General features: G+C 40.3%; 1 protein-coding gene across 1 annotated transcript in view; it reads left to right on the plus strand.

Moving 5' to 3' along the window:
• KSR2 (kinase suppressor of ras 2) overlaps positions 1–27220 on the plus strand; it is a 340057-nt gene that overhangs the window by 46536 nt on the left and 266301 nt on the right. The window contains exons 2-3 of the mRNA XM_018554273.1: positions 8690–8830; positions 25740–25890. Of these exons, the coding sequence (XP_018409775.1) occupies positions 8690–8830; positions 25740–25890 (292 nt within the window). The remainder of the gene's footprint in view (positions 1–8689; positions 8831–25739; positions 25891–27220) is intronic.

Raw genomic sequence — 27220 nt, forward strand, 5'->3', positions numbered from 1 at the left:
GGTCACTAAATCTCCTGAGACCAACAGTCAGAGCCAGCAGTACCTTAGCTCTTATACTGCAGATATACAGCTATGAGGGTGTAGCAAACTCAGATGCACGGTAGACTTTTCAGGATACTTTTTAGACACAATTAACATTCCTACACTTTCCCTTTATCATAGCAAATCTACTCTTTTTTGAGTTTAATTCCACTTTAATGTCTCTCTGAGCCCCATGGAGGTTGTCTTCTCCCGCTTCACTGGACCCAGTGCTGAAGAGATACATTCTGTGTAGACTGCTGAAGGAATGCAAACTAAGAAAGCGTTTCACTTTCTTTTATATAATCCTGCTAAGATCTTTCTTACTTTACAGTTTAAAGGATAAGTGCACTTTAACACAAAGTACACGTATTCTTTTTATCCCCCACCTCTGATCTCAATGATCCCGCCCTCCTCTGACAATCTGTACTTACCAAGATCCAATGGACACAGTTCCCCTATTGTTTACATCCAGCATTACAATGCTCCCTCTGCTGGCTGCACCTGCACATTACAGCCCTATAGACTTTTATGGGGCCGTCTCCCAGGAAGGCTGATGTGGCCAGGAGAGGAAAACTTGCAGTGCTTGATATCAAGAAGCAGCAGAGCAACGTATCTTGGCAAGTGTAGATTTGCAGACTATGTGGGTGGGATCATTTAGGTTGCATATCTATAGCCAGCACTGACCTGAGCTTGGAGATAAACAGTCAGTCATCCTGATACTGAGGGGGGAAGAGAGGCAGAGAATCCTGGACAAATAGCAATGCCTGAGAGATAAAACTGCACTGTTATTACAGTTCTAGAGTGGAGAGTTAGATCATTACAAATACCCCTATGATGATTGGGTTTTTTTAAACTGTCAGAAATTCCAATGTTTGATTGAATAATTAAAGCCATTATTATACATACATAAAGTGTGTGCCTATATATTTTATAACTATGTAGGGTGATATAATGGACGCCACTGTTCAGAATAGCATGGTGAATTTCATAATAAAGATATTGTTCACATTTTCTTTTTTGCATGCACAATATTTAAGTTTGTTTTTTATCTCACACTATGACGCTGTAAAAAAGTTTTTAATCCATGCTGTTTGCAACATTTTACTGATACTTTATATTAAATGTTTAATTTTCAGACAGAATAGAGCACATTTAACACTTAATGTAGTGATGATACCTGCCTTTCTTCAATATTATTGGCTACCGCTATTTACAGTATATTGGTCCCAGGGTTTATGGTCGTATCTTATCTCCACTTTTGCTTTATTAAACTGCATCATGCATGGCTATCAGGAGAGGGATTTTGGAGCTGATTTATCGAGTTTTGATATATTAAATAATGTCATATTAGCTTGTCTGATCTATGGAGAATTAGGAAATTTAGCCATCCTGGTTCATGATCTGTGTAAAGGTTTACTTGGAAAACAAATGCTTAATCACCTGCTTTTCACCCAGATTTGCTTATCACTAATTTGAAGAACTACAGTATGAAGTACTGATATTTATTTATCTTAGTTATATTGTGTATATACTGTGTGTATGTGTGTATATATATATATATATATAATATTTATTTATTTATTTATAATTGGTGATTAGGTATTGATTGGCCCTGAGTACCCCCCACCTCACATATGAGAGCATTCAAGCCTGGTGACTAGAACCTTAGCAGTATATTGTATACTTCGGCCCTTAACCTGGAAGTATCAGGATAGCAGTGCAACAACAGTGAGGAAAACAGTGTTGAGGTCACTAAATCTCCTGAGACCAACAGTCAGAGCCAGCAGTACCTTAGCTCTTATACTGCAGATATACAGCTATGAGGGTGTAGCAAACTCAGATGCACGGTAGACTTTTCAGGATACTTTTTAGACACAATTAACATTCCTACACTTTCCCTTTATCATAGCAAATCTACTCTTTTTTGAGTTTAATTCCACTTTAATGTCTCTCTGAGCCCCATGGAGGTTGTCTTCTCCCGCTTCACTGGACCCAGTGCTGAAGAGATACATTCTGTGTAGACTGCTGAAGGAATGCAAACTAAGAAAGCGTTTCACTTTCTTTTATATAATCCTGCTAAGATCTTTCTTACTTTACAGTTTAAAGGATAAGTGCACTTTAACACAAAGTACACGTATTCTTTTTATCCCCCACCTCTGATCTCAATGATCCCGCCCTCCTCTGACAATCTGTACTTACCAAGATCCAATGGACACAGTTCCCCTATTGTTTACATCCAGCATTACAATGCTCCCTCTGCTGGCTGCACCTGCACATTACAGCCCTATAGACTTTTATGGGGCCGTCTCCCAGGAAGGCTGATGTGGCCAGGAGAGGAAAACTTGCAGTGCTTGATATCAAGAAGCAGCAGAGCAACGTATCTTGGCAAGTGTAGATTTGCAGACTATGTGGGTGGGATCATTTAGGTTGCATATCTATAGCCAGCACTGACCTGAGCTTGGAGATAAACAGTCAGTCATCCTGATACTGAGGGGGGAAGAGAGGCAGAGAATCCTGGACAAATAGCAATGCCTGAGAGATAAAACTGCACTGTTATTACAGTTCTAGAGTGGAGAGTTAGATCATTACAAATACCCCTATGATGATTGGGTTTTTTTAAACTGTCAGAAATTCCAATGTTTGATTGAATAATTAAAGCCATTATTATACATACATAAAGTGTGTGCCTATATATTTTATAACTATGTAGGGTGATATAATGGACGCCACTGTTCAGAATAGCATGGTGAATTTCATAATAAAGATATTGTTCACATTTTCTTTTTTGCATGCACAATATTTAAGTTTGTTTTTTATCTCACACTATGACGCTGTAAAAAAGTTTTTAATCCATGCTGTTTGCAACATTTTACTGATACTTTATATTAAATGTTTAATTTTCAGACAGAATAGAGCACATTTAACACTTAATGTAGTGATGATACCTGCCTTTCTTCAATATTATTGGCTACCGCTATTTACAGTATATTGGTCCCAGGGTTTATGGTCGTATCTTATCTCCACTTTTGCTTTATTAAACTGCATCATGCATGGCTATCAGGAGAGGGATTTTGGAGCTGATTTATCGAGTTTTGATATATTAAATAATGTCATATTAGCTTGTCTGATCTATGGAGAATTAGGAAATTTAGCCATCCTGGTTCATGATCTGTGTAAAGGTTTACTTGGAAAACAAATGCTTAATCACCTGCTTTTCACCCAGATTTGCTTATCACTAATTTGAAGAACTACAGTATGAAGTACTGATATTTATTTATCTTAGTTATATTGTGTATATACTGTGTGTATGTGTGTATATATATATATATATATAATATTTATTTATTTATTTATAATTGGTGATTAGGTATTGATTGGCCCTGAGTTTTTTTTGCCATCAAGTCATACAATCTAATGTGACAACCTATTTACACCTTGTATAAGTGTAAAACTTTTTTTTTGTTTTGCAAGTTTATTTTGGTTTTAATGAAACGAAGATCAATTACAACAGAGTTGTCATATAGTGTAAAACGTTTTGATAACAACTTCTTCATAGCTCCAAAACTGTTGAAGGGTACAACATGAGAAGGGGATACGTAGGGTTGATCAATGAACATATCCATTTGTTCAGATCCTCACTCTTTGATTGTAACACATCTTGCTTTGCTGTTAGCATCACAAGGTTGCAGGTCTAAATTACCACTACATATATGCTTTTAAATTGTTATTATTGCTTGTTCTAAATAAACAAATATTCTTAATTGCCAGAATATTACTTTGAGGGCATAGTTATAACTCCTTCCTGTAGTTATTGAGCATAAAGTAACTGACCCATATGGAATAGAAATATAGTGAAACAGTTGGTACCACAGTGCCATCCTGTGGACAAAGTAGAAAGTACATACTTTTTTTTGAAGGCCCAAGAAATATTATCAGAGTTTTCAATCTAGGACAAAATAGCTGATTTAGAACAATTCTCCAATTCAGCTAACGTTCCAGTTCAGCTATGTTGTCCTAGATTGTTCACTTCTCTGCCTTCTCCAAACTCTTCTCCCTTTAGTGAATAACTCTGCATATGTTTCACTTAATATCTTTGACAAGCATATAACTCTAATTGTTTTGCCATATCTACTTGCAAAGTCATAAAAAATGTATTATCGAGTATATGTTCTATGTAGGGCTGTTTGGTTGTTTGGGCACTTTGCAGGTATTCTGCAAGTGGTTCTAATTTTACATATTGTTAGTTCAGTATGCAACTAAGCAACAATACAAAAAATTACTTTAAAGTGAATGTCCATGGAAACATTTTTTTTGTTAATTTTAGGGAGGAGTTACAACATAGATTATGTGAGGTATCTATTAAGATCTGTTTTCCTCGGGGGCGGGGTTCCGTTTTCCCAAACAGAAATACAAATGTCAACAAAAACATAACGGATGTTTTAATCCCTCCCCACACTACTGAAAAGGGTTTTTTTAGTTTTTTTTTTGCTGTTTGCATCCGTGTCAGAGAGATTTCCCTCAAGTTTTGTCTCCGTTACCAGAAGTACAGGGATACACATAAATACACTTAGAAATAGAAAACCAACATTCCTTACTCTCAAAAGCTTTGTTGTATACATATACAGAAGGGAATTTATCAAAACTGGAGTAGACAAAAACCAGAGCAGCTGTGCAAGGCAACCAATCAGCTTCTCTTTTTCATTTTCATATCTTAACTGAACAAACTGAAGAGAGAAGCTGATTGGCTGCCTTGCACAGCTGCTCCAGTTTTTGTCTGCTGCAGTTTTGATAAATTCCCCCCACAGTATATCAACCATAACAGTATGACCACTGAGAGGTGGAGTGAGTAACAACGATTACCTAATTCCAATGGCACCTGGAAGTGGGTGGAATATATTAGTCAGTAAGAGAACATTATTTCCCAAGTTGATGTGTTGGAAGCAGAAAAAAATGAGCAAGCTTAACAATTTAAGCGACTTTGACAAATTGTGATGGCTGGATGACTGCGTCAGAGCCATCTCCAAAATTGCAGATCTCGTGAGATGTTCCCAGTCTGCAGTGGTCAGGACCTACCAAATATGGTCCAAGGAAGGAAAACCGGTGAAACTGACAACAGGGTGATAAGTAGCCAAGGCTCATTGATGCTTGTGGGGACCGAAGGCTGGACCATGTAGTACAATCCAATAGAAGAGCTACTGTAGCTGAAATTGCTGAAAGAGTTAAAGGAATGTTTTTATTAACCCTTGCAGTGGGGCTATCCCAGCACTACAAGGGTTAAATGTCTAGGTGCTAAAATAACAAAATTATACTCACCCAAAGCTCTGAGTCGGCCAGCTGTCACAGCACTCCATCCAGCCTGTCTCCCCCCTCCCGGCATTATTGGGATCTTCTTCAACGTTCTCACATATATACACTGTGTATGGACACGATGGTTTATGGGACCTGAGACTGCTGCAGAGGAGGGGGAGAGATGTTGGAAGAACTGGTCTAAAAAGACGCTTCAGGGGAGTCTAACTCTTTTTTTTTTTTTAGTAGCCCCACTGCAAGGGTGAATACATTTTTCCTGGAGTTCTTCTTTAATGCTGGTTCCAATAGAAAGGTGTCTGAACACACAGTGCATAACAGTTTGTTGCGCATGGGGCTATGTAGTTGCAGACCGATCAGCCTACAATAGGCACGTGAGCATCAGAACTGGACCACGGAGCAATGGAAGAAGGTGGCCTTGTCTGATGAATCACTTTTTCTTGTACATCATGTGGATAGTCAGGTGTGTGTGTATCACTTACCTGGGGAAGAGATGGCACCAACATGCACTATGGGAAGAAGGCAAGGCGGCGTAGCCAGTGTGATACTTTGGGCAATGTTCTGTTGGGAAACCTTGGGTCCGGCCATTTATGTGGATGCTACGTTGACACTTACCACCTAAAGATTGTTACTGACCAAGTACTCCCCTTCAGTATTTCCTGATGACAGTGGCCTCTTTCAGTTGCATATTGTGCCCTGCCACACTGCAAAAATGGTTCAAGAAGTTTGAGGTTTTGACTTGGCCTCCAAATGCGACAGATCTCGATCCAATCGAGCATCTGTGGGATGTGCTGGAAAAACAAGTCCGATCCACGGGGGCCCCACCTTGCAACTTACAGGACTTAAAGGATCTGCTACTGATGGCTTGGTGCCACATACCAGAGCATACCTTTAGAGGTCTAGTCAAGTTCATGCCTCAATGGGTCAGAGCTGTTCTGGTGGCAAAAAGGGGGGCCTACACTAGTTATACGTGGGTAGTCATAATGGTTTTGTGTGTGTGTGTTTGTGTATATATATATATATATATATCTATATAGATATATATACTATATTGCCAAAAGTATTGGGACATCCCTTCAAATCATCACATTCTGGTGTTCCAAACACCTCCATGGCCACAGGTGTATAAAAGCAAGCACCTAGGAATGCAGACGCTTCTACAAACATTTGTGAAAGAATGGATCGCTCTCAGGAGCTCAGTGAATTAAAGCGTTGTCACCTGTGCAATAAGTCCATCCGTGAAATCTCCTTGCTACTACTGTCTACGGTCTACTGTTAGTGGGATTGTAACAAAGTGGAAGCAACTGGGAACAACAGCAACTCAGCCACAAAGTGGTAGGCCACATAAAATGACAGTGGGGCCAGCGCATGCTGAAGTGCACAGTGCGCAGAAGTCAACTGTCTGCAGAGTCAATAGCTACAGACCTCCAAACTTCATGTGGCCTTCAGATTGGCACAACAACAGTGCGTAGAGAGCTTCATAGATGACTTGCCTCCATCTGGGTTAACTATTGGGAAGATGGAGTTTGTCTAAGGGGCCTGGATCACTTTATAACAAAGGTATGGGCTGCGTCTGTCTATTCAGCACCTGGGAGGATGAACAGCTCCCAGAACAGAAACAAGGGCTAACGTAGGGTTAGACGGCATATGAGTTTTTTTTCCATCTCTAGACGTGAGGTTTCCCCAAGGGACTATCCAGCACTGTGACCTCTGCTGTAGAATATTACTTATTTTATTGCAGAAAGGGAAATATAAATCCTCCTGATAGAATGCTTGTAATAAAACAATCCACAAGGAGAGTCTTGTCTCTCAATAAGAGGCTTATGATTGAAATGTATGCTAGTAACATTTCTTCTTGTCTGTTGCAACCAATCAGGTTTTAACTGTCTTTTGTACAATGCAGAGTGGAAAGTGAAAGTGATTCTGAATTGGTTGCACAACATAAACATTTCCTGAAAGCACATGCCTAAAACATAAGCTACCTTAGTGGCTGTGCCAGGTGAACAGGGATCTCACCTCCAGAGACTTAGGTAGGTACATTCAAGTTACACATTTTTAAAGATATGAACATGCATTTGCATGTCCAATCATATAAGTTAGTTCACATGTCTGGCATACATTGTCGTGTGTGTGTGCTTTTTAATGTAGATTATAGTAGTACAGTATCTTTAATTTGAAGCCCAGGATGTCCAGAAGCAAGTGTGAAAGCAGCAGTGATGTAGCTGGGCATCTAGGCTAACTTTGTTGGACTTACAAACAAACTGGATTTAAGAATATGCTCTCGGAACAGAACCATTCCTAAGTAGGGAACTTACTTTACTAGAAGCTAGAAGGTGATTCACCTCATCAGTATCTCTAAAAACAGAAATATACATTTGTCTACAAAATGTTGTGATGTCAAACCACATTATTCAACCATTAGAGAAGCATTCAACGTAATTATTAAGTAATCCTAAAAGAACCTCCTCATAAAGTTATGTCATTTGGTTTGTTGTAGGGCCTTTTCACAATAGCCGCATGGTAAAACAAATTCCATACCGTGCGGCTAGCGTCCTCTGAAGTGACAGCGGTGAACCACAGTACCTTGCGTTGTTTATTTTTTATTTTTTTTAACATTTATTTGGAGTGTACAAACTGTGAACTCCATTAAGGTCCCCACACAGAAGCTTGGTGTACTGCAGTGACCTGTCTTGCCATCCAGTGCACGGCGGAAAAAAGCAGCATGTGTGCATATTTACACAGTGCACTACACCACAGATCACACCTGCATTGCAGTGTGTACAGTGCACATAGAAAACAATTGTTTGGGAGGAGTGGAGGGAGTAGCCATTCTATTACACCAGATGGCATTGCCCTACCTGTGCAGGCTATTGCCAGCTTCAGGGCCATTTCACATAGCTCAGAATTCCTTCAGCCATGACACTAGGAAATTACTATTGAAGAAGGAGGGTGGAACATTACACACAAGGGGAAATACATCATAGATGGGAGGGAACACAGAAAACATGTGCAATAACTAAAATGACCACAAGATGGCAGCACATGAATCAATTATAATACTGCTCACCATATATGGCATAAGGAAAATAGCTATATAAATTCTCATTTTTTACAACTATTGTGGCAGCACAACACTCACTTCCTCTCGCTTGTCTGACCTATAACTGTTTGGCCATTTATTTATTTACTACACTAAGACATCTCAATTCTGTATTTTGATCTTTGACTATTGGAAAATAACTTAGCAGAGACATTTGGGAAAGCACAGTAAAGGAAAAAAACTTGTATTATACTGATTTTTATTGAGAGCAACTATTGTACGGGCAGCTATTAGCAGCTTTAATTTACCTCTGCTTTGTTTCAGAGCAAACTGGTGAAGTACTTCAGCCGTCAGCTGTCCTGTAAGAAGAAAGTGGCCCTTCAGGAGCGAAATGCCGAACTTGAAGGATTTCCTCAGCTCACGCATTGGTTCAGAATCGTGGACATTCGTAAAGAGGTGATGGAGGTAAGGAAGATTCTTAAGCTATTCCACAGATAATTCACATAGACAACCCTACCCATAGTAACCAGAATTACATTTTTACTGATATGACCACACAAATCTGAAACCTGATTACTGTGATCTACCACACATACCATCATGTCTAAGTGGTATACATAGATTGTCCCTATGGGTTTGGGTTCTGTTTTTGATTCTCATGATTGCTGTTGCATATACTGTATATACATTATATGGCCAGAACTATGTTGACAACCTTTCAAAATATTAAGGTCAGATGCACAAAGCCAGATTGACAAATTTGGTGTGGGGGAACTCGAGTGGCCTGCACAGAGGTGGAATGAACGTAAAGGTCTTTTGTTTTAACATCAGTACCTGACCATAAATGCTCTTTTGGTTGCCTTGGACACAAATTCCTAGACACATTGAAAGATCTTGTGGCAAGCCTTTCCTGAGGATTGGAAGATGTCATAGATGCAAAGAGGAGCCAACTCCATATTAATGTTTATGGTTTTAAAATGGGATGTCCAATAAGCTCATATAGGTGTGATGTGGAGTAGTCCACAAACATTTGGCTATAAAGTGTACATGCCCTCCAGCCATATTGGTATCTCTCAAGTCTGTCTTCAACAGGAACTCAGAGAACATGTAATTAAAACAGTAGCTGTAAGCTGTCTTCTTTTGTAAATATTCCCTACTGCCAGCATCATCAGCAACTGACTGTGATTATACATACCAAACGGTCCAGTCCCATTTCACAGCCCTTCAACAATTTAAACAGAACTTTGCACAAATATAGAAAAAAAACTATAGTCCAATTATGCATTTTTTATAAAAAAGGAAAAACATGATTAGCATAACTATATATAAAAAATCCCTGTAATGAAATATAATGCTCGGACAGCAACCTCTGACACCCAAAGCGAAGATTCCAAACTGCGTCCTTCCCCTCAGCTAAAATGGATAAAGCTTGCATGTACAGTAGGGGGGATGGTGCAGTGGGCATAAATAACACTCTTTAGATTACCACCATTGAGAATCGAAGAGAATGAGAGGTGGGTGTTGTGATGTGGTTAAACTAGTGTCATTTATGCATAATGAGCACAGTGAAACAGAGCCAGGATTTCATCAGTGTTATGATAATTCAAATTTGTTGTTCTCCCTTGCATCTAGGGTAGCCCATAACTCTTCATAACACGCTAAAAATATGTTTCTGGTGCATTTTATTTAATTTTTTTTTTTTTAACAAAATCATATTTTTATAAGTTTACACAGAAACAAAAATTGGCAAATGGCCTACATACTATGAATAGCTGGCAACTATTATGTCCACCCTTTGCACTGACTGCTTCTCCAGTGGGACTGTTGGGAATGTCTTGTCTGCCAGTGATTCGCCTGGCCCTTCCCAGCCATGCTGAGCAATTGCTGACCTTTCCTTCTGAAAAATGATAATGCCATGTTGATTTACTACTTAAACAAGTAGTGAGATCAGGATTTCTGTCATTCTAATCTGCATGCTTGTTTCAGATTAATGACTCAGAACGGGTTGAAATTAGAAACAGTATGACAACTAGGTAGACAGGTTTGTGCAAAGCTTACCTGTTCTCAAACACTGTGATTTAAGCTGGCCAAACACTGGTCAGATTTTGGCTGACACGGGCACAATTTGACCAGTGTGTGGCCTCGTTAGGCCCCACCCCCATTCGACAAAAGTACATTTTTTAGGGCTGTTACTGATTAAAATTTTCGTGTTCGATTAATCAAAATTTTTTTAATCGATTCATTTTGATTCATTATAACGCACATACAGATCCAACTACATTGGCCTATACACATACAGCACAGCAATGAAGTAATAAAATGAACTAGGATCACACTAATCCAGCACGTTATTTATCTCACGTGCCCCACTCAATATGGCCGCCGCTTTAGTGGGGCAACTGAGAATAATAATGTGCTGGATTAGTGTGATCCTAAGTGCCCCACTCAATATGGCCGCCGCTTTAGTGGGGCAACTGAGAATAATAATGTGCTGGATTAGTGTGATCCTAGTTCATTTTATTACTTCATTGCTGTGCTATATGTATATAGGCCAATGCCTTGGCTGGCGCTCATGCAGAAAGATTTTTAAAATTTTTTATCGATCAAAGATTTTTTAATCGATCAAAAAGATTAATGATTAATTGAGAAATGAATGGTTAATTTGCACAGCCCTAAAATTTTTCAATAGACTTTTGTCTAAGGAGCCAATCCAAAAATGATCATTGGCTGATCTGCAATCGCTGTTCAGCCATCAATTTTTTACCACCCACAGCTCAAATGTTGGCCGAGTCAGCAGGACTCGACTGGAATTCAAGCAGTGTATGATCCTAGATTTATGATAAATCTGACTCTTATAAATTTAGCAATCAACCACTGATGGTTAGTTAGTTGCTTGTCTGCATTTTACTTCTTATCTCACGCAGGGCTGGAAATTATGTCGGGCGTTCTCATTGCCTGTATATCTAATGTCACAATGTCATGAAAAAGACACTGACCTAAAAAAGGGGATTCACTAAAAAGCTAGCAGTGCACAGTATGCGTACCCAACACTAAAGAGATAGTTTGCAAACAACTGATACCGGCACATGTTTTGCCAAAAGAGGCAGTAAACAGATAGTGGCAGCCGGATATTTTATGAGTACATATACATATAAATATACACCCACACTACATGCACACTCTGCAGATCTGCTTTAGTCATGTTCCTTCCAGCTACAGATACAAGATGTATGCTGGAGCCTGCCATCAGGAAAATATTGCCTCATGTAGTGTAAGACACAATTGGCTTTCTTTGTATAGCCATTAGCAACCACATTGTGTCACTTTTCTGTGCTGACGCTATTATCCTTCTCTATTTCAGTTGTAGAGGGAAAAGCATAATCTGATGTACAACGACTCTCTAAGGCAGCTCTTTTTTGGTACACACTAATAAATGAGACCAGATAGGAGCTTGTCCATTTTTATATGATAGGCTCCTTCCAGGCAGGAACTAAATTAATAATACTGGGACTATGCTAATATTGCTCCTCCAGTGGGAAACCTAGCGGGGAGCCATTACAGTGAAAACGTATCTTATTTATTTGGGTTGGTAGAGTGCAAAGTGATGGTTGATGAACCTGGAACTCTATACAGAGCTAGTCTGCTCAGTACACCCTTTTTTGGTGGGTACGTCCATGTGTATGTAGCCTCAGTGAGGCACAGATATAGATGACTGCAGTAACCACAGCGTGGGAAGACTATTCTAAGCTATCTAGGAACCATGCTGCAACTTGCTTTGACTTGCAGTTTCTTAGCCGCTGAAGTGATACAGACTGACCAGCTCTGCTGGCTAGCACTGAATGCTGGCATTTGTAGTTCTTGCATGACTGAAGGATCACAGAATGTCCAACCGAGACATAACAAGATATTTATTTATTACAGATATTTATGCAGCACTTTACGTCCACATTCACATCAGTCCCTGCCCTTAGGGCCGGTACACACCATAAAGAGTGCGTTCCAGAGCGTTCGGCCTCTGGAACCCACTCGGCTGGCTCCCTGCGTGGCGGTGAATTGGAATAAATGGCACTGCAGCCACACAGTGCGATTGCCAGCAGCCGAACATGTGGCACATTAATGCCTGCACTCCGGTCCAGTGCGATCTGCAAAAATGCTGCATGCACTATTTTTGCAGTTCGCACTGGATCAGAACGCAGGCACTAATGTGTCACACCTTCGAGTGCCAGCAATCTTGCTGGGGGCGTGGCTGCGCTGCCATTGACTTTAATGCACCGACACGCCAACTCAAGCCCTGAATACAGGGAGCCAGCCGGGTCGCGTTCCAGTGTGTTCCAGAGGCCGAACACTTTGGAACGCACTCTTTGTGGTGTGAACCGGCCCTCAAGGAGCTTACAATCTAAGGTCCTTATCTCACTTGCATACGTACAGGGCCAATTTAGACAGGAGGCAGTTAACTTACCAGCCTGTCTTTGGAGTAGGATATATTCAGTTCTTAAAACATAGTGATGCAAGTGTATGTTGGATGTTACATGACTTGTCTAAAACCGCATGTGACATAAAAGCTGCTACTTTCTCATGACGAATAATTACATGCCATTTGTTGTTCATTGATAAGTAGCTAACGTATTTCCTATAGCCCAATGCAAATGATAATTGCAATAGATCACCTCTGTAATCTCTTTGTAATCTGTTAGTTATGTTTTATCACACTATCTTTCCTCTTCTTTAGTTTAATAGCAGTTAGCATACATGTAGTAGCTCTTTCCTGTAGTGATATCAGGCTGAGAAATATAAAATATTTATTTAAACACTTGTGGGGTTTTTTTTTGGGTTGGGGAAAAGCAGCACCAAACAGATTAGATATATGTAATGGTGTGTATCCCGTTACCTGTAGGCTGCTGCCTCTTTGTAAAATCTTACCCTTAGTGCCTTCTTCACAGCTGTTGGGTATCGCCCTCTGTGTCTGTCTTCCGGCGCTGTAAGAGTTAACAGTCGGCACTGCCGGCCCTCCACCTTTCATGGAGCCTGTATTACTTTTATCCCGCACTGCATCACATTCTATGAATGGAGGAGGAGCAGTTGAATGACAGAACCTCCATCACCCATTTACAGAACATGATGCATTGTTCCATAATAGTAATAGGATCAGTCTGAATGGAGGAGAAGGCAGAGGGCCAGTGGTGCATATTACAGATGTAAAGTGATATCAGAATTTGGCTGCAAAAGTGGAAAAAACACTTTAAGTCTTATGATTCAGGGCAAAAAAAACAAACTACATTTTCAAGGGTGTCAGTACTGGGTGACAAATTAGCTGCTCTCTCATCAAAGGCAAGTCAGAATAATTAATTGCCTGCAATTAGTTAATTGAACTGCTTCTGGTTTTTAATTGGATTGAAGTTATTTAAACAAACACAGACACCTACACATTACAGTATAATAAAACTGAGGAGTTATCAATAACTTTGTAACTGTTTTAGTGAACTTTAATTCGGTTTATACAGATTATGTAAATGAATAAAATACTGGACATGCCTGTAGGTAGTCTCATTTCCGTAAAGATATTTTATATGTTACGGGCAATTAGGAAAATAATTGAGCACAAACATTTATAATTATTTGGAAACAGAAGATACAACAGTAACTGTGAAACCGTGGCACATTAAAATGTTTTGTCTCAAACCATGTAATAATGAAACAAATACATAGAGAATTTTTTGGGGACATGTATGAAAATGTTGTTTTTTTGGGATAATGGACCATCAGAAGTTTATGGTCTGTAAAATTCTCAGTCCTAATGATTATGAAACCAAAACATTACAGACATAAAGCATCTGTGCTGAAGCAGTAAAAGTTGGATGCTTTTAGTTAATGCTGTTAGAGCACCACTAGGTGGCACTATGTGAAAGCAATAATTGGCTTACAAACTTCATTATGGCAAAGGTTGAAATAAATATTGATTCAAATAATTGTTAAAATGCAGAAACATTAAGTTCTTTTGGATAAGCATTATGTTGCTGTTTTCCAGGCAGGTAAAGCCTTTGAGGCAGAAATTAAATTGTATTATTATAGTTGTGCATATGAGCTTGTAAATGTGTTTTTGGAAGCAGCAACACTAAACTTAGGGGGTTATTCACTACAGGGTGAAGGGTTTGGAGAAGACAGCAGAAGTGAACAATCTAGGCCAAAATAGCTGATTTGGAAAAATTCTCCAATTCCGCTCACTTTCCAGCTCAGCTATGTTGTCCTACATTGTTCACTTCTCCTGCCTTCTCCAAACTATTCACCCTTTAGTGAATGACCCACTTAGTGAATTTGTTTGAGTAGATATTAGGGAACAACATTCCAATGCAACTGTATAGAAAATTTAGATCTCAGATCCTAACTACGACATTGTCCATGCTTCACCCTGGCCAGCGCCTTGTAACATCCTTTAGAACAATGGTTCTCAACCTTTGTAACCTCAGGACCCACATTTGTCCTCGGTCATTAAGTCGCGACCCAAGTCGCACTGCAATGGAACACATGGCATTGCGGCACTGCACGTTCCAAAATGTAGGTGGGTGATGCATTTGGGGTGCCATTCAAACGGATGGCAATGCAATGCACAGGACTGTGCGATTAACACACTGTACCAGTGTGAATGGGCCCTCAAAAACACTGACAACCACACACCCAACCACAGACACTATGGGGTTGATTTAAAGGCCATAACCCCAGCCCACCCCAGCTCAAGCCGACACTCAGCACCGGGCAGTATATTTTGAATGGCTTCTTGGCACGAGAACTGACTGTGCTGTGCCAGAGGAAGGCTGAGGAGCTTCTCAACTAGAAAAGTGGAAGGCATGCGGCGACCCACTGAACATGGAGTCGCGACCCACTGTTGGGTCACGACCCACCAGTTGAGAACCAAGGCTTTAGAAGATTAGTGGCGGTGGATTTAATGTATCTTAAAGTGTATACTAATCAATTAAACCAAATAAGTTGTTGTACTTGTCCCTGTAATGTCAAATTTTTTAAATATTTTCTTCTTTTATTGATCCTACCAGTAAGGTCTATATATAGGCACCTCCTTTCCTAGGGCATACCTCCCAACTGTCCCATTTTTGGTACCAAATCCCTCTGTCCCTCTTTCCTCCTCAGTCCCTTGTTCCTCTTTTTGGTCTGATTAAGAGTAAGGAGTAGTGGCCATTGTTTTTAGCTGTTAGTAAGTCATTAGTGAGTTTTAGGAGGGAGGTTTCAGTGGCATGTTGGGGGTGAAAGCGGTACTGTAAGGGGCAGAGAATGTTGTTATCAGTGAGTTGGCGGCTCAGGCGGTTGTAGATAAGGCATTCTAGGAGTTTGGAGATGAATGGGAGTAAGGAGATTTGTCTGAGATTGTTAAGGTTGGTATGGTCCAATGAGGGTTTTTTTGGTTATTGGGGTGACCAGTGCATGTTTTAGAGGGGAGGGAAAGATGCCAGTAGAGAGGGAAAGATTGAAAATGTGAGTAAGAGAGTGTAGGATAGAGAAAGGGGGTGATCAGAGTAGTGGTGAGGCAGTAGGGTCCAGAGGGGAAGTGGCGAGGTGGGTGTCAGTGAAAAGCTTTGTAACCTCCTCTGTGGTGACAGGGTCAAAAGAGGAAAGTAACAAGTGTGATGTTGGGCCTGGTATGTTAATGACTGCACGGTGGAGATCTGATCCCGAATTGTATCTACTTTGTTTTTTAAATGAATGGCAATGTCCTGGGCAGTAAGTGAGTGAGTGGGTGGAGGTGGTGGGGAACATAGTAGATAGTTAAAAGTAGAAAAGAGTTGACGAGGTTTGGATGAGAGTGTGTTAATGAGATTGATAAAATAAGTCAGCTTGGCAGCACCGAGGGAGGAATTATATTTTAGGAAGACATCTTTATACAGGGTGAAGCTTTGCAGAGACCCAGTTTTCTGCCACAGTCGCTCAAGAGCACAGCTATGTCTTTTTAGATGTCTGGTTTCTACTGTTTGCCATGGTTGTAGTGGACGTGGCCTAAGTCTGTGTGTTGTGAGGGGAGCCAAGGTGTCTAGGGAGGATGAGAGCGAGCTGTTGAAGACTGAAGTAGCCAGGTCAGGGCAGGACAGGGGTGAGATTTTGTCATAGAGGTAGTCAGTAGAAGAGTAGACAAGAGCAGGGTTGAAGTGGCAACGATTTCTCCGGGTGATAGTGTGCTGTTTAGGGGGATTTAGGGTTGGGGACAGGGTGAGTGTGAAAATGACCTTGTTAACCTGTTTCCATATGGACCAGTATTGATGCACCTTGTTCTGAATATAGCCACCAACAATTATCACCAATGTCGGGTATCGGTACCATATATGATCATCCAACAAATGTAAACCTGTAGTTGAAATAGAAAGTAGGAAATGCTATACACCTAGTGGACACTAGAGGGCAGCAAATGCCAAAAAATACACAGCAGAATATTATGCAGCTGTCCAAGAAGAGAGACCTACGTTCCCATTGATAACAAAGCACATACCTATACAAAGTCAATACACTAGTGACATTTGTTTTACTTATTTGGACTTTAACTAGACATATTTCACTAAACACTGACTTGGCAATAACTCTAAAATGAAGGTTTAATATAGCAAATCATATTTTGTAATGTAATTATGTAAATATCTAACAAGTCTACTTCTCCATCATGTTATTTATTGTACAGAACTTTATAATAATGCAGACCAGTATTGACACCCTTTAGCATCCTTTGTAATCATTGCAGAAATGTCAACCCAAAGTATAGAGAATAATGTCTGTTAGCATATCTAGCTCAGCACTAACGATCATCATACTTAAAGCGGCACTAAACTCGACAATAAAATAATACAATTTAAGATCTATGATATAATACATTTTAAATTATTTACATTTAAATGCTGTAAAAAATAATGTTTTTCTCCTGTGTAATAACTTCCTCCCAGAGGTGGCTACTTTTCTTCTTCATGGTCCTTATGGGCGCTGAAAAGTAGCCACCCTCTGTGCTCACTCACACTGTGAACTACAACTAGACGTGAGGATGCTTCAAGCGCCCTCTGCTGACTCCACCTTTTTCCCTCCTCCAATCTACATTCAGCCTGCTCTGTGGAAGGCGCACATGTCAGCACCAGAGGCTTCTCTTCTGTGCTTTCTCTACATCTTGGTAAGAGCAAAGAGTGCGTGCGGGGGCACGGGAGTGCGAGCAGAGCTGAGGAGGGAAGGAGGAGGTGGACCCGGTCTATGAATAGAGATGTGTGCAGTGGGAGATCTGTGCGCCGTGGCTTATGGGAGATGTAGTGCGGGAGAGCGGCGCTCTGTCACAGAAATATCATGCACTGCTGGAGGAGAGAGGCTAGAAGTTGAGGAAGAATGGAGGAGCGGCGGGAGCGTGCCCAACTGTTTTTTGGAATGAAATATAGGTAAGATTGCAATCTAAAAATAGAAATTAAAGTTGGAATATGTTAAGGGCTATAAGGACAGAAAGTCAAAAACAGTTTGAGTTTTATGTCACTTCAAGCCTCCATTCACATATAGCGTTTGCGCTTCCTGTGCGGTTTTCCATGCAGAAGACCGCACGGCAAGCAAACGCTAAAATCTTTAAATCCTCTCCTGGGTGAAAGGAGCCTTATGGCTGAGCTTGTCACAAGGTGCTTGCACTGCGAAGCTCACAGTGAGATCAGTCAGTAGTTTGCATCTTAGGTCTATAATACTTTTGACCAATTTGATAGAGATGGAAATACAGGGTGATAAAAGGACACTTACCTACCTTTGTACCTCAATAACCACAAGACGTTTGACAGGAAGAAATAGAGGATTACCTAAAAAAAAGTCTGTAGTTACCATCGAAAACTTGCACTTAAGTGTAATAGTAGGCACCCAGAGACCCAGAGGTGCTTGCAAATAATTTTGGCAAAGGGGGGAGCATTATTATTTTTGTTCTGCTTGGACTTCCACGTTAAAATATCATTAAACTCTCAATCTTTTTTTCAATATTGAATCCAGAACGAACAAATACATTATACATTGCCCAGCAAAGTATTTTTTTTAATCTTTACCCTAGGACTTACAGTCATTATGTTTAAGAAGAGCTCACTCCAACTCTCTCAGCTCAGCTTCCCTGAACTTCCTGTCCAGTACAAGATTGCAAGGAACAGAGAAGGCTCCAGCAACTGCCCATCTACTAGCATGGAGAAGGCAGATGAAAGGAGAGTAGAGCAGGGGGAGGGAGTGACTTGCCTTGCTGTGTCTGTATGTTTGTGAAGACACACACAGCTTACGAGCACACACAAGGACCCTGCAAGGGAAAGGAGCCCCCCTAAACATGATTTCAGGTCTAGTGATCACTGGACCAGCTGCTTCTGCACGAAATGTTTTTTAAAATCAATGAGCAGCATCATCTATAAAAAATGAGTCAAGGCAACTGGACTTTCCGTATTTTTCTTGAAGATGTTTCACTGGTCACCCAACCAACTTTCTCAATTCAGAATGACTTGTACAAAAATTCTCTGGGAATACAGGTGAAACTCGAATAAAAAAAGTTCATTTATTTCACTAATGCAACTTAAAAGGTGAAACTAATATATGAGATAGACTCATTACATTCAAAGCAAGGAGGGAAAGCCTCAACAGGGATAATTGCAAAAGAAGTTGGTTGTTCCCAAAGTGCTGTATCAAAGCACATTAATAGAAAGTTATGTGGAAGGGAAAAGTGTGGAAGAAAAAGGTGGACAAGCAGCAGGGATGACCACAGCCTGGAGAGGATTGTCAGGAAAAGGCCATTCAAAAGTTCTGGGGACTTTCACAAGGAGTGGACTGAGGCTGGAGTCAGTGCAGCAAGAGCCACCTCACACAGACGGATCCTGGACATGAGTCCGATATTGTTCTATGTACAATCCTTGTTTTATTGATTGCATGTAATATTCTAATTTTCTGAGATTGTGGATTTGGGGTTTTCATGAGCTGTAAGCTTTGCATTTAATGAGTCTATCGCATATATTAGTTTCACCTTTTAAGTTGCATTAGTGAAATAAATGAACTTTTGCACAATATTCTAATTATTCGAGTTTCACCTGTAAATATGGTGAATGTTGTTCCAATCCATATAATCTGTTAATCGCAACCAGTTGTTGATGGCATTTGCATAATTGGAGCTAGGTGTTCTAATCCAAGGAGCAGCATCGATTGTAAGTGATTTTATCAGCATTTGAAAGAGCTTAAAGTAATTTTGACTTTAATATCACTTTAATTATATTGAGGAATCACTTTCTGTTGTGGTAAAAAAATTGTTTTTACTCAAATGTAAGTGTTTTTCCATGTCCCCAGATGTAAAGTGAGGAACGTGATCATTAGGGCTGCATCTAACGATTATTTTCATAATCGATTAGTTAGCCGATTATTAAGTTCGATTAATCGGATTTTTAAAAAAAAGGCTCACAGGAGCAAGCTTAGAGCGGTGGAAGTAAAAATAAGTGTATAATGTGCTGTGCAATATAGTACATTATACAGCGTCACAATGCAGGATACCAGCAGCTATAGAGGAATACAGCAAATCGCAGCAATAGTAATTATACTATAATGTACTATTGCTGGGATCTGATGTATTCCTCTATAGCTGGTGTTTTTGGAGAGGATGGGTATGATGCCGGAATAGAGAGGACGGGTATGATGCAGGAATAGAGAGGATGGGTATGATGCAGGAATAGAGAGGACGGGTATGATGGTGGAATGGGGTGCAGAGGACGGGTATGATGATGGAATGGAGTGCAGGGATGGAGAGGATGGGTGTGATGGTAGAATGGGGTGCAGAGGACGGGTATGATGGTGGAATAGGGTGCAGAGGATGGGTATGATGGTGGAATGGGGTGCGGAGGACGGGTATGATGATGGAATGGAGTGCAGGGATGGAGAGGATGGGTATGATGGTGGGATGGGGTACAGAGGACGGGTATGATGGTGGAATAGGGTGCAGAGGATGGGTATGATGGTGGAATGGGGTGTAGAGGATGGGTATGATGGTGGAATGTGGTGCAGAGGACAGGTATGATGGTGGGTTGGGGTGCAGGGATGAAGAGGATGGGTATGATGGTGGAATAGGGTGCAGAGGACGGGTATGATGGTGGATTGGGGTGCACGGTGTCGGGTCCCAGGCTTCGGGCACTTACTGTCTGAATATTCCCTCCATGTCTGCTGCTGAACGGTTCAGCCTGGATGCCAGCTCGTCCCCAGCCATAGTCTCCGTCCCCCGGCTGACACCCGTCGCGCTTACATCCCCGTCATGTGATCGCACTGGCCCGGCCAGATGTGAGGAGCGCCGGCATTGGTGGAGAGCCGAGATTTTAATCGACTAAATCGAATCGTTGTTGCAGCTCTAGTGATCATTATTTAACAGAAAGTTTACTGCTCATGAATAATTTCTTGTTATAACCCTGCACAGTTGGATTGGGATTACTGGGATTACATACGCTCAGTCACTCAGTCACTTTCATATATTCCTCATAAACAAAATGTAAAATAATGCAGGGATACCACTGAGTAATATAGAAACAACTTAAGTGGTGTGGCACCTTTGAGAATTATCATAAAGCAGATGCTTTCAGCAAGCAATTAACACCAATGTGCTTTATATCTCTGTGGTTGCATAGATGTGAATGACATATCTGAAGTTTTATGAGGATAGGGAGATTTAAGATCTAGGGTTTAACTGTCTCTCAGGATGCCATGTTACCCTTATATAAAGATGAAAATTAAACACTTCCACTCTAAAGAAGCTCACCATCATGAATGGGTTAACCAACAGCAGGAGAAGATACTGTTAAATATTGTAACAAACGTATTCAGATACGTGGGCGTAAGGCGCGGAAGTGTCCAAGCGTCCAAGCCTTTTCTATTAAAGCCTGAAGTTTGTATTAAGAATGAGTGTGTGTAGGCAGAGAAGGTGTACGCAGGTCATATTTGTGTGTGGGCAACATTCTCGTTACTCAACGTTTTGTAGGCGAAAAGTAAAATCTTACCATGAATTATATTTAGCGGCAAATGGAGAATTGTTGTAAAAAAAAATAACTATCTGTTCCTGCGTTTTATCTCATGCTAATTTAATGGTATTGTAGAGTTCTACGAATGATTACAGAAGGTAGCTGTGGCAAATATTTAATGTGAGAGCAATAAAAAAAAAATCATACTTCTAATGGCTGCTACATAGCGAGGGCAGATGGTACAATAGGAAAGGTCAGGGGATCCAAAAACTGCAATGCCTGTTTATTTATCAGCTATGTCAACACACTGGGTACTTTGCATAGAAATAAGCTTTCCTTCCCTTTCCTATTTTCTGCAGTCTGAGCCTCTGTGTTGCAATATTAATAGATTAGTAGATGTCAGCCCAGGAGCACAGTTTGGGGACAGGAACATATTGTTGTCACCTGACAACAGGAAGTGCCTAAACAGGGACTTTCAGCAGTGTGACCAAAGAATTTCAGCCATTCCACACATGAAATGGTACAGTTTCTTTCCAGAGCAAAAGTAATTATTAGACCCACAGAACTTGTATGAGCTCTGCCTGACCCAGATGCAGCTCTGTTTTTATTTAAAAAAAAGTTTAATATCCTTGTTTTCTAATGGGTCTCCGCATATTGGGGGGGGGGGGGCAGAGAAAGGTACTGGGCATTTTTTACCTTAATGCAGAGAATGCAATAAAGAATTTCTAAGGTCTATGCATTTTTTACCTTAATACATTATATGCATTAAGGTAAAACATGCCCAGTATCTTTCTGTGTCCCCAGCACTTACCTGTTAGTGCCACTTGTTACTGCCGCCGGTCCTCAAAGCGATCGTCCGTCCTGAACTTTCTGGTTGCGGGGGTGGCGGTTGAGGATAGAGGAGCCATTGGCTCCTTCTGCTTTCAATCAACCTGTTGGGTGGAGAGGAGGGGCGTGGTCTGCCCCAGTGCTTTGTGTGTCTATTGATGCACACAGCCACTTGCGGGCACGACCAGGAACGAGCACGAATGGGTGCTTCCACAGCAGCCACTTAGCTGATGGTGGCACCCGTGCAGAGGGCGGGTGGAAGAGCTATGCAGGGACTCACTAGAAAATGAGGAACGGAACATTTTTTATTAAAACAACAAATGATTTTTACAAGTATGTGCATTCAATTTATGAAAAAAAAATAAAAAAATGAATCTTTAATTTCACTTTAAGGTAAAAAATGCCCTGCCTTTAATACTACTTTAAATGTTTTGGGAGACACTCAATTGCTGGGCAAAGTCGCTCTTTGAGGTGTACAAGATACCATTATTTAACCATTTTTCTACGTATAACCTTGCTATTATTTATAGATGTTATAGAATAATGCAATTAAGATGTAGCCACTTGCTGAGGGAGGGTTGTTTATTAAACCATTTGGGATTATATCTTATTATATTTTTTACTAGCTTTTTACAGGGTAAGTAATGGATGCAAATTCCATTACAACTGTATATAGGGATGTTATCATTTGAATAAAAATTGCAATAAAAATAATATGTTATATTATTTAAACTGCCACAGCTCACTGCGGTTTGATATATCAGGAAACTGCTTTGATTTTTAAATCGAGGCAGATTATTTATTATAACCATTAGACTATGTAATTCAAATAGAGAGAAAGGTACAACGATACAAGTGAAGCCTTGTTAACAATATTGTAGTTCAGCAACATTTGAATAGCAGTTCCTGGAGCAGTGAAAGATGTCCTCTGGTGCACAGCAAGGAGTTGGCAGAAACAACAGCACCAAACCAAAGGATTTAGAGTCCAGATATTTTTATTTCATAATACAAATCCAGGGTAAGCAAGCCAACATGTTTCAGGGGTTGTGTGTAGTACCCACTTCATCTGTGGGTACTGCTGATTGGAATAAAAATATCAGGAGTTTGGTGAGTTCAGAAGTAAAATAAGTCCCTTCATCTAAAGCAGTGAAGTTAACTAAGCAACCAAACTAACCAGCTACTGAAGCCTATTTTATTTTCTCTGAATTCTCTTTTAATATTATGAACTAAATATTTCTGGATAATAATTCTGAATTTCTAAATCTATGATTATGGTGCTCATGGTTTTTCCAACTTCTGAATCTTGCTTGAGGTCCTTTTCTAGGGCCCTTCACATTTGCCTAGCCGGGGCAATTGAGCTCAACATCATAGACTATGCCCTCCATGTGAAATTGAATTAAATGTGGTCCCAGCACCTCTTATGCATGCTCTCTAAACCTTTTAATCACTGCTGACAAATTTGGAAAACCATACCTCAGAGGTACTGAGTTGAATACTGAATACTGAGTTGACAGTAGTCATAGACAGATGGGACAGGGGATACAAATGGAATATAGTTCCAGAACTGGCAGGCTACATGCTTTTAGCACCAGCAGGCTTGATTTGGTGTATCCAAGGGGTGCCAGGACACAAACAACAGTTTCCACTTCCAAGTTGCCTTATTCCCTCTTTTCCCAGCTTGTCCAGTAAATATGGGACCTGCTGCCAATGTTATAAATAGAACAAATCATAAGAGTGGCCTCCTTCCCTATAAAATGCAGCTAGTATAGGCATTTGGGCAGTGTAGCCTGTTGAGATTGATATTGTACAGATCTTGTGTAAAACTTGATGTCAGTGACTAAAGTAACAGAAATCTGTTCTATCTCTCTATTTTTTTGCTTGTTTACATATTGTACAGTAGTCAAAGCAATAGTTCCTATTTAGCGTGAGTGATCTTTAAAGTATTACATAACACGACTTGGGTTGTTTTAAATCAATACAAGTGTACTGGCTAAGAACATGCTAAGAGAGAAGAGTGATGTGCCAATTTGTCATCTGCTGTTCTTCACTGTTCAACCATAGGATGGGGGCAGAGAATTGACAATGTTGTACTTTAACTGCAGAAGAGAAAAGTTAGGACAACCACTTGGCTATGTAAATCTCAATAACTGGCTGGACAAATACAAATCTTATGGCAGATAGGACAGCTTCCATATGTGGATTACAGCTGCATATTTAGCTGTAGCCTAAAGTTCAGCTGGCTAAAGATACACTGGAGGAAGCTGAGTTTATTAATTCTGGGCCTGTTTCCTAACTCCAGCTGCACTACGTTCAGACTTAGCTTAGATTTATTGAACATGCCGTACAGGAAGAGACTCAGAAGCACCCACAGCAATATGTGTAATTTAAGTATAACTAGCACAGTGCTCAAGCTCCAGTATTTATCCTTTGAGGATCATTCATGTACAACGTTATTGAAAAGGGTTCATCGCCAAGTATCCGGTATTTAACGCAGGGATATATTGTTAATAAGTCCCTCTGGAGTGGTTAATTATGCAGTAGTTAATTATTCACCAGCCTACTGTCGTGGGATAAGCCCTTAGGGATACTGAATTGCATTGCTTTGTTGCCTAAGGCTGGTGGAGGATGGCAACCTTAATGTAAATGTGCAGCCTCTTTTCTCCAGTTATAAAGTCAGTAGCCTTTGAATTACTTTGTTAATTTTTGTATTTACTATATTTATTTGTGCTTATCATCTCTGATGGATTATTATTCTAAAAATTGCAAAAAGTCAATTTTTGTATTTATCCATTTTTTGGTTAAGATGTACTTATAGTCAGTAACCTCAGGTGAAACTTTTTGCTAATGAAGTACATAGCCTCCAACATAGTGAGATGAGAAAGAGGAACACCTTTAACAGCAAGTATATAGGCAAAGAACAAACCCTGCCACACAGCTTTTAACTGGATGATGAAGAGTTAATAAACCAAAAATGATTGGTTAAATCTGCAAGTGCAAATTTTCCATGACTACTTTTCCTTTATAATGGCTTCTAAAAGTAATAAATGCGGAGGATGGATGAAATATATACAGGCTTATTCACAAAAGCGTGCAGAGTTTGGACACCAGGAGAATTGAACAATCTAGGCCAAAATAGCTGATTTGGAAACATTCTCCATTTTAGCTCACTTTCTAGTTCAGCTATGTTGTCCTAGATTGATCACTTCTCCAAACTCTTCACCCTTTTGTGAATAACTCTGATAGTGTTGTATAACACTTTTGTTAGTTTAATTCAAAATATAGAGAGTTATAGATAAAACCCAAAAAAGCGGCAAATGAGGAGGGATGAGTGACAGAGGTATTTGTAAAATTTCAAAAGAGGGACAGTCCCTCCAAGTGTAGGACAGTTGAGAGGTATATTGATGTATTATGGCAACATTAATAACAGGCAGATGTATGTTAAAGGCAGGTCAGCAATTTCAACATGCATACTTACTATGGTAATTAAATACAGATCTTTCAAAAATACATGCGGATTCCATAAGTCTACTGGAGCACATTTAGCCCTTGCTACACAGGAGGATTAATAACATCTTATTTTGTTTTAGGTAATTGATCCTGGGCAGCTCTCACTGGAAGACCTGTTAGACATGACTGATGAACTGGTTTGCGAAACACTGGGGAAGTTTGGTGCTAGCAGCGAAGAATGTGATCGGTTAAATGCCTCCCTTTCTTGTCTACGCAGTGTTTACAAATCAGGTAAAAAACATTTGAAATCCTCAACACTGCATTGTGTGTCCTGTTTGTTCCCTGAACAACTAACTATTATCAACCAGAAACTGTGATTCAGGCGTAATGGAAACTATGCAACAGGCTAGCATTGCGTGCATGTGATGAGTGGAAGAATCACACAGCAAAAATGTCAAAAGTGTGTCAGTCATTTACGAACAGAAACTAAAAACAAGCTCAGTCATGAAGGGGTTAAAAAAGGAATGAGCTCCAAACCACACCATCTTGATTTGGGAGCATGTCAAATCTTCAGAAATTAGCACACATTCCCTAATTATTCAAGGCAGTTGAAATTACTGGCTAGATCCTAAAGGAATGGCATTGGCTTGAAAGTAGGTAGTTAATTGTGGGTGCACAAAGAGGTCACACTCACCTGAAGCTGCAGCAGTGAAGGGGCATGCTACAGCTTCTGAAGGTTCATAAGTTACTAATTGCCACTGTTGAACATAGCTATTACTGCGTAGGCCAATACAGCATGTTCATTTTACAAAGTTAATGTTTAGTTTATTCTTCCTATTTAGTGTAAGCAAAATTCCTGTTTTTAAAAACATTTTCCTTGCATATTATTAGGTATTTAAGTAAAAAAAAGCCTCAGCTTGTTTAATGTGGTAAGTGAACATCCTCATGGAAGAGAGCAGCCTCTACTAAACCAACCCTATTGTTTGTAATAAGGTAGAATACTAATACACTAGAAATGTGTATTGGTAATTTCATCTTCTATACAGTACTGCTTTTCTTCCTTGGCTGCATAGCTTTTATGTTTTATAAATCTCCTTACCATTACTCATATATCCTCTCAGAGGTGTCAAACTGGTAGGAATGCATGGCTCTGTTCACATCCTTAACCCTTAGGTGCCCACATATACATGGCTGTGTTTACCATATGACATTCTTGAGCTAGTACCAAGGGCAGAAAGGTTTAAATAGGGCAGCACCAAGACTCAACATTAAAAAATTGTGATAATTGTGCCTAGGGCAGCATGATATCTATTTCCCTGAATGTTCATTAGTGACCAATAGATCTTCAGTCCAACCATATGACTGTCTAGCTCCTTGGTTCTCAACTGGTGGGTCGTGACCCAAAAGTGGGTCGCGACCCTGTGTTCAGTCGCCACATGCCTTCGACTTTTCTAGGGGAGAAGCTCCCGGCCTCCCCCTAGCACAACACTGTCCATTCTTACACTGAGCAGCCATTCAAAATATGCTGCCTGGCTCTGAGTGTTGACTTGAGGGGAGGTGGGCTGGGGGTATGCCCGCTAGGGAGCTCCAGCCATATGTGCATTGATTATAGCTCCCTTGC

The sequence above is a fragment of the Nanorana parkeri genome, unplaced genomic scaffold, assembly GCF_000935625.1.
Source record: "Nanorana parkeri isolate BGI_ZX_2015 unplaced genomic scaffold, ASM93562v1 scaffold152, whole genome shotgun sequence".
Lineage (NCBI taxonomy): Eukaryota > Metazoa > Chordata > Amphibia > Anura > Dicroglossidae > Nanorana > Nanorana parkeri.